The sequence below is a fragment of the Scophthalmus maximus genome, chromosome 1, assembly GCF_022379125.1.
Source record: "Scophthalmus maximus strain ysfricsl-2021 chromosome 1, ASM2237912v1, whole genome shotgun sequence".
In the NCBI taxonomy this organism is placed as follows: domain Eukaryota; kingdom Metazoa; phylum Chordata; class Actinopteri; order Pleuronectiformes; family Scophthalmidae; genus Scophthalmus; species Scophthalmus maximus.
In genome coordinates, this window is record NC_061515.1 from 8,733,753 (window position 1) to 8,745,091 (window position 11,339).

Genomic DNA, 11,339 nt, shown 5'->3' on the forward strand with positions numbered 1-11,339 from the left:
GCACGATGTTTTGAGTTGAGTTGTAGCATGAAATGAAAATACTCATGAGGAGTAAAAGTACTTCACAATAGTACGTGTGTCAAGGTACTTAGTTACATTCCATCATGGGTATAATACACGACTCAAACGCGCCACGTTTAAAATAATAGAGCAGTGAAAATAAATGGTCTTAATAAAAACCCGCCTGGTCCACTGTGCTCGCGTGCGCGTGCGCGTCCGCCGGGCCACGCCCCCCAGCGCGGGGGCACGTCATCGTCGGTGAACGTAAGGCCGCGCTGACGTCACCGCGGAGCCACGCTGCACTGCCAGTCTAAACAACTTGTCCAGAGGAGGAACCGACACATCGCACCAGGAGCAGGAGCCGTTCACCTCAGTGACGAGACGAGGAGTCAGAGGAACCACATTATTTCGCCTCTCAGTATATATAAGTCAGTTTTCCCTCTCTCTCTCTCTCTATATATATATATATAGATTTCCCCCCCCCCCCTCGCTGCTGCCGTTTCTTGTTTTGGAAGTTGCGATGAGGAATCTGTGGTTGTTGTTCCTCGTCGGGCTGGCGACCGGGATCATCGGCGACAGAAGCGTAAGTGGCTTTTAATTGCGGCTGAACTCTAAACGTGGACCGAATGAGGTTTGTGAAAAGAAAACAACAACAACAAGCTGAATGTTGTTTCTACTCGATAACGTTGAATCCGCGTCCGACTTCTCTCCCGAGTGTTGAACCAGTCCGTCGTTTAAAGGGAAACAAAACTCCTGAACGTTCGTTTTCCTCCCACGGTTGTTCCTCTTCCCTCATACAGGGTTTTCCATAAGATCAAATCACAATGGTTTTATTTAGCCAACACATGATGTTACACATTTCTGTTCGTGTGCTCTGCGGGTCAATTTTGTCAACGCGTTTAACCCTAATTAGAACACCTGGACGTTTTTAGGAAAGTCACAAAAAAACCAAAAAACGATGAACATGAAAACAAAACGAGCTCAATCAAACGTTATCGTCCAGGAAGTCGACAGTATTGACATAAGACATGAGGTATTTGACCAATCCGGGGGTTCGCTGCGATTCGGCCCCAAGTTCAGTCGGTGTCAAGTTCACACAGGGCCAGAGACTGTTCTGCCTCCAGCTCACGACTCTGACACCAACACCCAAACCTCCAGACGTGGCCTGAACGTATCACACACACACACACACACACACACACACACACACACACACACACACACACATATATACACACACAGAAACGAACAGACACACACACAAACACACCCACACAGAAACGAACAGCGACACACACACACACACACACACACATACACACAGAAACGAACACACACACACACAGAAACAAACAGACACACACACACACACACACACACACACACACACACACACACACACACACACATATATACACACACACACACACACACACACACACACACACACACACACATATATACACACGAACACACACACACACACAAGGTTTAAAATGTCATTATCTGCTTCAGTGAGATGAAGAATGGTTAACAGTGATAACATTTGTTAAGAAACAAAAAATAAATACATCTCCTCGCCCCCCTCCCTCCCTCCCTCCCTGTGTCAGTGTTGTAAAGCTGGAAAAAACCTGGAAATGACAGGCTGCAGCAGAGCTCGGTGCATTGTCACACAAGTGTGGAACAAAAGAAATGTCCTGGCTGCGTGATTTATTGACTGAGTCCCAAAATGAGATGCCGGGGAGCTTTGACACCTCTCCTCCGTAGATGCATGATATTTATGATTTATGGTGTGTCTGTGTGTGTGTATTGTGAAAGGGAGAGAGGCCTGAAACGTGAGACTGTCCTGCTGCTGGGTGTTTGTTGTAGAAACTGAAGGGAAAGCACACACATGCTTAACTCTGGATGAAATGCCCTTTTTCTTTCTCCACCTAAAGCCCCATGAGGTTTTTTTTTTACCTCTGAATATACAAACTTTTTTATAACCAACCGGGATCTACTGCTGTGTGATACGTTTCCTAACTCTGCTCCACTATACGCTTTGATTCTGCTTGGCTTTTGTGCCACCAATTTCACAGACTCCTGTCTGAAATTGCTGGGTGTGCTTGCCTCTTTCTCTGTGTGCGGCCGAGGTGCCCGTAGCGACGTTGCTCACATCAGAAAGATGAATGTCCAAACAGGCTTCAGGGCCCCTGACAGTTTGTGAGCCGGTAGTTGTGTCATTTTCTGGATGGATGACTCACGGTGAGTCCCACTGGGCCAGTCCAGGCAGGCATGCAGCTACGTGGGATACACACAGTTTTCCGTCCGCCCAGAAAAGGCAAGAAGAAGAGTGAGTGTGTTAATGATTTATCTTTCGTGAAACGTATTCGCAAAACACTCGCATGACAGGAAGACCAGATTTCTATGTATATATAGGTCCATAAGTCCACCTTCCCAACCAAAGAAATGGTTAAACGATTATCCACGAGTATCAGAATGACTTGGTTGACATGACTCGATGTGGAGAATTGGTATATAAGTGTCATGTGCTCCCAGTGAATCAGTAGCTCACTATTAGTCACAGCGTATTAGTCACAACACTGTTCCGTAGATACGAAGGAAAGACATCTGATTGTCGTTCCAGACTATTTCTGTTACTTTGTGACTTGTGCTGCTTGTGTGTCTGTCTTTCAATCTCAGCAGGCCCCTCGAGGGATTTTCACACCATTGTCAAATATGTACAACTAGACCTAAAAAAAGGAGTAAACCAGCTTACTGTTTTTGTTTTTTGAGTCAGGTTTGTTTGTTTTAATCGCGTATTGTTTGTCAGAGGACTCGGTTAGTTTGGCTCCAGCAGATTCAGATCACATGGACACATATCTTGGTGTAGGACATTAAAATATCCCGCAGAAATTCTTATATTCCCCACGTCTTTCTGTTCCACCCTACTGAACCGTGTCCAGACCTACAGAGTTGGAACAAAAATATTGAATATCTATTTACCTTAAATCGTCTCTCTTTTTAAAAAAAAAACAACCTGTCAAATCATTTTGCCTCTGTGAAGCATCTACAGATTGTAATTGCTATCACAAGACTTCAACTAAACGTGAAGGGATCAAGCCTTCTTCAACCATCCGCCCCCTCCAAACACAGCGTTTGTGACGCTATGGCTGTCTAGGAGGCGACGACAGGCCCTCTGTGTGCTTTTGGCTATTACACAAGCTCGTTCCAGACCAGACTGCTCCCTGGCCGACTTCCAGCTCGTTGGGGAATCATTTTACATCAATAAGTGTCAGCCGAGCAAACGCAAAAAAAAAATGGATTTGGTGACTACGGATTCCCTGTTGCATGTCTGCGGTGTTTTACCACTGTGACCCGGCTCATTCCAGAAAACTGTCTTCACTATGACAAAGCAGCGGGATAGAAGATGGTCATATAGTGTGTGTGTGTGTGTGTGTGTGTGTGTGTGTGTGTGTGTGTGTGTGTGTGTGTGTGTGTGTGTGTGTGTGTGTGTGTGTGTGTGTGTGTGTGTGTGTGTGTGTGTGTGTGTGTGTGTGTGTGTGTGTGTGTGTGTGTGTGTGTGTGTGTGTGTGTGTTCACTCTATATGTACATATGTATGTTTTCCAGATGTGTGTAACCCCTTCGTCACTGAGTCAAGTCTTCCAGTAAATCCTAGAGCAAAAAACTATTTCTGGCACTGGGATGGACAGAGAACCTGACAGCTGATTTTATTTGTTAACACTTTTATCAAGCAAAAACTTTCTCTGGTTCCATCTAATCAAATTTGAGGATTGGTACTGTTTTATTTCAATGTATATGCTGAATATGTTTGAGTGGATTGTTGATTGGACATAATTTAAAGATCTTAAATGTCCAACAGTGAATTGGTTTTGTATTATATAACAAATTCCACCTTCAAATGTCACTCGTGAGCTTGTGGTTACAATGTGGGAAGTGGTGTGCATGGCACGCTTGACTTTCTTCTATGCAATGGAAACATGGACGCTGTAGTTAACATTGCTGCCCAAGAAAAACTATATATGAATAAGATTATGATATATTACCATCAAATGAAAAATGTATAATGTTAGCAAACGCGTCAGAACCCGGGAACTGGGAGCTTTCAGAAAATTCCAAGGACTGAGATTGAGAACACTTTAAACATGACCCCATTTGAAGACAGTAATACATTAAAGACTGTGTGTGTGAGCGTGTGTGAGCGTGTGCGTGTGTTTTGACAAGCACAGCATCTGCTTTTGTAATCCCGAGCTGAAGATAGCAAGAATGTGAGAATCCCCGTCTGCTATTTCAGTCAGTCATGGTATGATGAGACTCCACTGTCCTTTTTGAGAAGTGATGTTGATGATTTTCTGTCTGGCCCGTTTCACCACAGTGTGTGAACATCTGGTTTGTCTCATATTGTTTTTCTCTCCATGTTTGCAGTCATGTTGTCGGTTGTTGCATCTCAGGCAGCGCAGACAAACGTCAGATATCACAGGCTCCCATTTTGGAAAACAGAGCTAAACAGGTTATGTGATTTGTTTGGTTTGTCTGTTTGTTTGTTGGCAGGATTACTCAAAAGTTATTGACCAATTTGCATTAAAATTTTATCGCAGATGGGTGATTCGATTTTGGGAGGGATCTGGATCCAGGGATGTTTTTTAAAAGGTGAAACAGCATATAGGTCAGCCTTGTGTTGAGTGTTTAGTCTGCTGCAACAGAATAAATTTCACATCTGCATAGCATCTGATTCCTGATTTATTTAATTCTAATCCTTTTCTTTGTAGCATTAACGTGCTTAGCGTAATGACATGCAGAGAGACAATAAAGACGTCTGCATGACTTGCCTGCTTTTGTTTGATGCCGGTTACATTTTTGCCTACAGGTGACCATAGTTAATACTTCCAAATCACAGGTTGTATTGGCACGGAAAGAGGAATGCCTTAAGAATGTATTTATATCTTTTGTTGATATATATCACGGCACCACACAGTCCAAACAGTACACCTCCTCGTGCATCTTCTCTTCTGTCTTCGGCACCTGTCTTATGAGAAACATAAACAGCACTGTCCCCGTCTCCTTCTCCCTATCTCAAGTCTCCCGCCTTTCTCCCCCTCTCAGCACCTGTGTTAGTGGAGGAATAGTATACATACCAGACATACTTCTGTTCTCAATGGGCCATATTCATTCATTCATTCATTCATTCGTGTGTGTGTGTGTGTGTGTGTGTGTGTGTGTGTGTGTGTGTGTGTGTGTGTGTGTGTGTGTGTGTGTGTGTGTGTGTGTGTGTGTGTGTGTGTGTGTGTGTGTGTGTGTGTGTGTGTGTGTGTGTGTGTGTGTGTGTGTGTGTGTGTGTGTGTGTGTGTGTGTGTGTGTGTGTGTGTTTTCATGGACAATAGTTGTGTCCCCAATAGGATGAATTTTGGGACTGTGGTTAAGGTTAGGTTGTTTTCTTTGCTGAGTGTGTGTTTCTCTCTCTGTCTGAGCTGTGTGTTGTATCCTCATCTTCAGACATGAAGCCGATAAATTACTTAATCTATTTAAGAAACCTCATCTCTTTCGCAGCGTTTTTTCTTTTTCTTCCTTGCTCATATGACCAGGCTTTCGCTGAAGAGACAAATAGGTTTTTGGTTTTCATCACGCTCTTTGTGGAGGGAATATACGAAACAGCTTTTCCTATGTGTGTCAGTTCTGTGTGTTGTCTTATGAACACTGCTCTATCTCTCCTTCCTCCTCCTCACACACACGGTTAGATCTATGCTGTCTGGCTCTGTGAAGTTTCACAAATGACTGCCACAACATGTGAAATGAACAAGAAACCAGCCTCTGTCTACTGTACTTGTGACAGTATGGCTGGCAATAATGGTTAAAGTCTCAGAAACCAGTTAGCATAGGTCATTGGTTGTGAGAGGTATTGTCTTACTCCAACACTGTGCAGATGCTCACATGTTTTCAATTTGTGGGAGGAATTTTGCAAGCGTGAACAAAGCCGATTTGAGTGTATCTCTTGTCTCCCCCACACCTTCTTTTCCTTTGTTAGAATTTCTCTCCTGCTTGAATCAAATGAGTCATAAAAAATGTTCCGCCATTTTGCTTCCTCCCAGCTTCTGGTCTCCTCTCAGTCACCGTCTTCCACGACAGACGACCTGTACCTAGAGGGCAGAACGTCAGGTGACCTCCCGATAGACGATGAGGATGCGGAAAATGATGGCTCCAGCTCAGGATCCGGAGACTATGGTAAAGAGAAGCCAGTATCTTGGAACTTTTTTTTTGTTTTATTTTTTTATTGATTCAAAACATTTTTTTTTGTCAAACTTTACATTCTTGTTTTTGAAAATATATAAATGGAGGGTCCATATATACATTGTGATATTTGTTCAGTAAAATTAACACAAAGTAAAACGTGATCTTGTGGACTTGGCTGCTCTAACCCTGCAGACACATGTCTTCAAATTAGAATTTCCTTACAAGCAGCCCAGAGATTTTCCTTATCTCATAGTGTGCTTCCTGATCCACCGTCTATCCTCTCAGTTACGTGTGTCAGAGATATGAGCAATACTATTGTAGAGACAAGTTTCTGTGAATTCAGGCCCAGAAGCGCTCACTGTGTGCCAGATGTTTGTCCTGGGGCGATGTAAAGTCAACCAGGTGAGATTTTATTGGAAGTCCACTGATGTCAGAGTCGGATACTCTCTGTCTTGATTTAGAATGAGTCACTTCTACACCCACAGTGAATGACGTGTTGGAACATTTAGTTCATTCAGAACATTAAGTGTGATCCCGATTCTTAAATGGGGTATAATGTGGTGAGGTAAATTCCCTTAAGTGATTTAACTCACAGGTCGCATTCCTCCTGCATGTGAAGGAACTGGTTAATATCAACATCACCGTTCAAACATAGTGTTTTATTCAAACATCTGTTGTGGCGTGGGTTGAGAAGTGTTCTTAAAGCTTTTCCTCTGTCTCAGCTTTCAGCGACATCACCAATGAAGAGGAGTTGCTCAGGAGGTTCCACAACTTCTCTCAAACCACAGTCTCCAAAGAAGTGGTTCCATTTCAGCCGCAGCCAACGGCAAACTCTCCTCACATCCCACCAACCACAGCAGCAGCAGACGGCCAGGTTCCAACAGCCGCAGGGGAAACTACGCCATACGTATCCCCTGATGGAGGCAATGGGGACGAGGAGGTAGAGTATTACTTTGCTATCTAAAAATTACAAGATCAAAAAAAACAAAATGGCTTGGGTCCCAAGACAGACCAACATGCACTAACTAATGCAAATTCTTCCAGGTGCTAGGTACTGGTCCAATATTTGACAGGTTCACGGAGCGTCCCAGCCCCAGCTCCCCCAACGTGCCTCCCAGTGAAACCACCACAGCCAAATTCAGTATAGACATCAGTGTAACCAAAGATACCGATGAGGACAACAGTCTGGATAGGTGGGGCATCTCTACACCCAAAGATGAAGGAGAAAACTTTTTGGGTAAAGAGGAGCTTGGCAATGAAATTCGAACCAACGGGCAAAGCAGAATAAACGACATGGACTCTCCTGAAGAGGTGACCTCTGAGAACTTATGGGAGCGGACAGAAGTTCTGGCAGGTAAACTCAGGACAGATTTCCACAAGCACTTTTTCAAATATCAGAATTTAGATAGATGATGGTGAATACATTTTGAATTTAGTGTCCTAAAATGATTTATCGTGACATAAATTGTTCTTTAAATATTCATGATTCATTTACTGTATATGTCTGTCTCAAAATAGTTCCTAAAAATTTGAAAACGGTGTTGAACACCGTTTTTTGAAATGTTGATCTTCTCTTCTGTCCTCTCTAGCGGTGATAGCATGTGGAGTGATTGGATTCCTCTGTGCTGTTTCCCTCCTCCTCCTCCTCGCTTACCGCATGAAGAAGAAGGACGAAGGTAGCTATGACCTCGGAGACACCAAACTTTCCCCGACAGCCTATCACAAAGCGCCTACCAAGGAGTTTTACGCCTGAACTCCAACAACAGGAACTTTTAAATGGAATCTGCCTCCTGCCAAATAGAGCTGAGAACGGATCTATAAACAGCTGAAGCTGATTCCTCTTGTTGAAGTTTGAAGTCAAGCACCTCTGCTCTTCTTCAGTGCTTCATTTTTTTTTGTCCCCCTTCATCTTTCCAATGTTCCTCATCTTTTTTTTTCCGCCTAATGTTCAGTTTTTATGAAGAAGTGGTCACAAGAGGACAAATAAGACTTTTAAAATACATTCCGATCATTACATCCCAGGGAAGGAGTTTGACATTTAATACAAATCCTAAATTTTTAAGGTATTGATAACACTTGTGCCTTTTAAACCCGCAACACTTCTCTAAGCTGAAACACACAAGGCTTGACTTGGTTCTGCATTACAGACGGATCGAATGGCCATGAACAGCTCGAGCAAGTAAACATGTGAATAGCACAGAAGCCTTGATGCATTTCGGGATTAATATTACAAAGAACCATCAAATGTTTATACCCTTTGCCCTTTATTTGACGTCAGATTTGCTTTGTTTAACATCTTGCATTCTTACATTTCATTTTCTGAATTGAAGAAATTTTTCTCACTATGAAGAATTAATGTTTTTTTTCTATATGCTGTCCAGTATTGGTATGAGAGATGTTGTTACTCTGCAGGTACTTACTGTATTTTTGTTGTTTTACTTGCATATATTTGATACTTGTAGAACTGGCCAAATATAAATGTTCCTTTTTTTTGTGTTGGAAAAATATTTTTAGTTTAATTTTCTTTTGTGTGTTTGCCTATTTAGAGATTATATTTCTGTGCGCAAAGAGATTTCAGTCTTTTCATTGCATTCATACAGTGTTGAGTCCTTCAAATTTGCATCTGTCCCAACATTAGAAATATTTTCAGGAATTATTTTATTTGGTGACTTGAGTGCAGCAAAATGTGGGACAGGATTGCCGAGGTAGAGCCGAGGCTAATCACTATAATTCACAGACCGGAGAAGTGACCAGTATCTTCTGACAAAAGCCAAAGCACCAAAGCCAAAGCATTCCTGTCTTACTGTCAACTGTATACAGTTGTAATGACGGGTTTGAAGTTAAAGGGACAGTGACAGCATTTAGCGATTCCAACAATTTATAGATACAGGGTTTATTCATGCAGGTAAGTTGCAGAATTCAAACACAATCAATTACAGATTTCTGTTGCTTCCTTTTTGTAATAAGCAGTGTACGCCACCGGGAGTTTCCAGCTCTGTAATGATTACGATGTTCGTCCCAGTGCAGCCATTTCAGGTTTTAAACACGTTTGTCTAATTCTCAGTCCGTTCGTCAACCAGCCAACCGATGGTGTGTTGGATCTTTGAGAGACTTTTAGAGCTTCAGTGAGGATGCAGTTAACAAAGGGGTTATTTCCTCTTGATAGCACATATTTTTAACTTTTGTACACCATGTACGTAAGAATATATTTTAGTGACATTATTGGGGATTTCCAAAGGAGTTTGTTGACTTTGAGTTTAATGTTGAATAAAATATGTAAGATGGATACAGGCATTTCCTTACTGGACCATAATAGCTGTCTTTGTTTGCTGTTGGATTTCTCTTTGTTAAAGGTCACTGCCCCATATATTCCAAAAATATTTGTGTATTTACAGTTTGATTACCTTTGTGTCTGTGTGTGATGCCACATTTATCTTTTATGCTTTAATATAGGCTACTTGATACTGTTTTATGATATTACTGCCTTGGTAATAAAAGAACTATGTCTATTTTAGAACAATCTGAATGCAAATGCAAACTACCTGTTTACTATGGCTGGAATAAACAGGACGATCTGATCACTAACCCAATGTGGACTAACTGTTGATAACGGGATATTTGTGTTTGGCACTTGAATCCCTAGTGCCTCGCGATTCAGTTATTCTTAGACCTTCAAGCTGTGCAGAACCACATCTGTAAAAGTCCTGTGCTAGACTGCATTGTGCCAGCGTGGTCGAGTAATAATTCTGACATTTCTGTTGGTACCGACATCAGAAATGTCTGACATGAACCATTCACCTATAAAGGTTTAGGACGTAACAATGGTGGCAATCCAACAAATGATATCACACAGTAACCGTTTTCTTGTAGGCTCTCTGTAAGTTTAAACGATATGTTGACGATACTATAATTTGTATGTATTAATTTATGCTTGCTTAGACTATAGTCCAAGTTAGTATGTCAGTGATAAATTGGGATTGTACAATATTTACTCGCAGTCAAAAGTGCCTACTCTTTGTGCCTACTGCTCAGTTAGTTTATTTTTTCATATTTGTGTTATTAGAGTATTTAACAAGCTTTGATTCAATTAAGTTTCAATTTACGATTTTTTTTTCATATGAATGGCTTTAATAAAGTTAATAATAGAATAATTAAATTTCCTTGTAAATATTTTGCAGCTTTATCATTTTCAAGATGAATGAATTGACTGAAGCCTTGAGTTAATACATAATCACCTAGACAATAGTGAGGATTAAACCAAACATCACCCTGCTGATTCTTGCTAAGACTCACATGTATGTGCAAGAGCGGCATACAGAGAACCATGTTGCTGAAATGGTGTATCTCATGAGGTTCACTACTGAATAAAAGATGTGGCTCAATGCAATGTCGAAAAACCATTTGTCTTTCTTTTGTTTTGGGGGATTGGTGTGACTATAAAATCATACATTCCTTCTCTCGTACACAGGACAACAAGACAAGAGATATTTACTCAACAGCCTGTGTGCTAATGGTCAACAAACTCCCTCTCCCTCTGACTTTCTGCAGTTTTATTAACCTTAGAAACCTTTTATATATCCACAGATCCACACATGGAACCTCTGTGTTTTAAATGTGGTTCGGTGTCAGTGTGAACAAAAAAAGCAGATTATCTGATTCTTGTGGATGTCCTTTAAGCATTCTAAAGAGATTTATTGTGTCAATAGATTAAAACTCTGACTGGGCACATATAGAATTAACTATTGGTTATGGCGTGTTAAATGTCCATACACTGAGAGGTCATCTGCAGGTAAAAGCACTCGGATGTAAGTTCTTTCCCGTTTGTTTGCATAGTAGTGCAGAAAAACATTTCCTGCTGACCTCAAGAAATGTCCTTTTTACAAATGTAGGTGCCAGAAAAAGAAGCAACGTGTGAATGGAGCCAAATGGTCAGATGTTTTCCAAAACCCAATGATGCAGAGAAGAATAAACACAAATGGCAGAGGAAAGAAGAGGCCAGTCAAAAAACAGAGGCACTGAATTTCCTATATCATTATGACAAAGCAGATTGATGAAGAAAACTAAGAAATCTATAAGGGATCATTTATTATCAGTCATTTTTGTTGAATGT

At 41.5% G+C, this 11,339-nt stretch overlaps 1 protein-coding gene across 1 annotated transcript; it reads left to right on the plus strand.

The window, feature by feature from the left end:
* Window positions 1-309: 309 nt before the first annotated feature.
* LOC118307309 (syndecan-2) lies at window positions 310-10,626 on the plus strand. The gene is made up of 5 exons (XM_035629892.2): window positions 310-583; window positions 6,088-6,220; window positions 6,952-7,169; window positions 7,274-7,583; window positions 7,819-10,626. Exons 1-5 carry the CDS (start codon window positions 521-523, stop codon window positions 7,980-7,982), a joined length of 888 nt encoding a protein of 295 aa, XP_035485785.1. The 5' UTR covers window positions 310-520; the 3' UTR covers window positions 7,983-10,626.
* The last annotated feature ends 713 nt before the right edge of the window (window positions 10,627-11,339 follow it).

Coding starts and splice junctions, on each gene's coding strand:
- LOC118307309 (XM_035629892.2), top strand. CDS start 521: ATGAGGAATCTGTGGTTGTTGTTCCTCGTCGGGCTGGCGACCGGGATC. Junction 7,170..7,273: donor GAGGCAATGGGGACGAGGAG/GTAGAGTATTAC, acceptor AAATTCTTCCAG/GTGCTAGGTACTGGTCCAAT. Junction 7,584..7,818: donor GCGGACAGAAGTTCTGGCAG/GTAAACTCAGGA, acceptor TGTCCTCTCTAG/CGGTGATAGCATGTGGAGTG.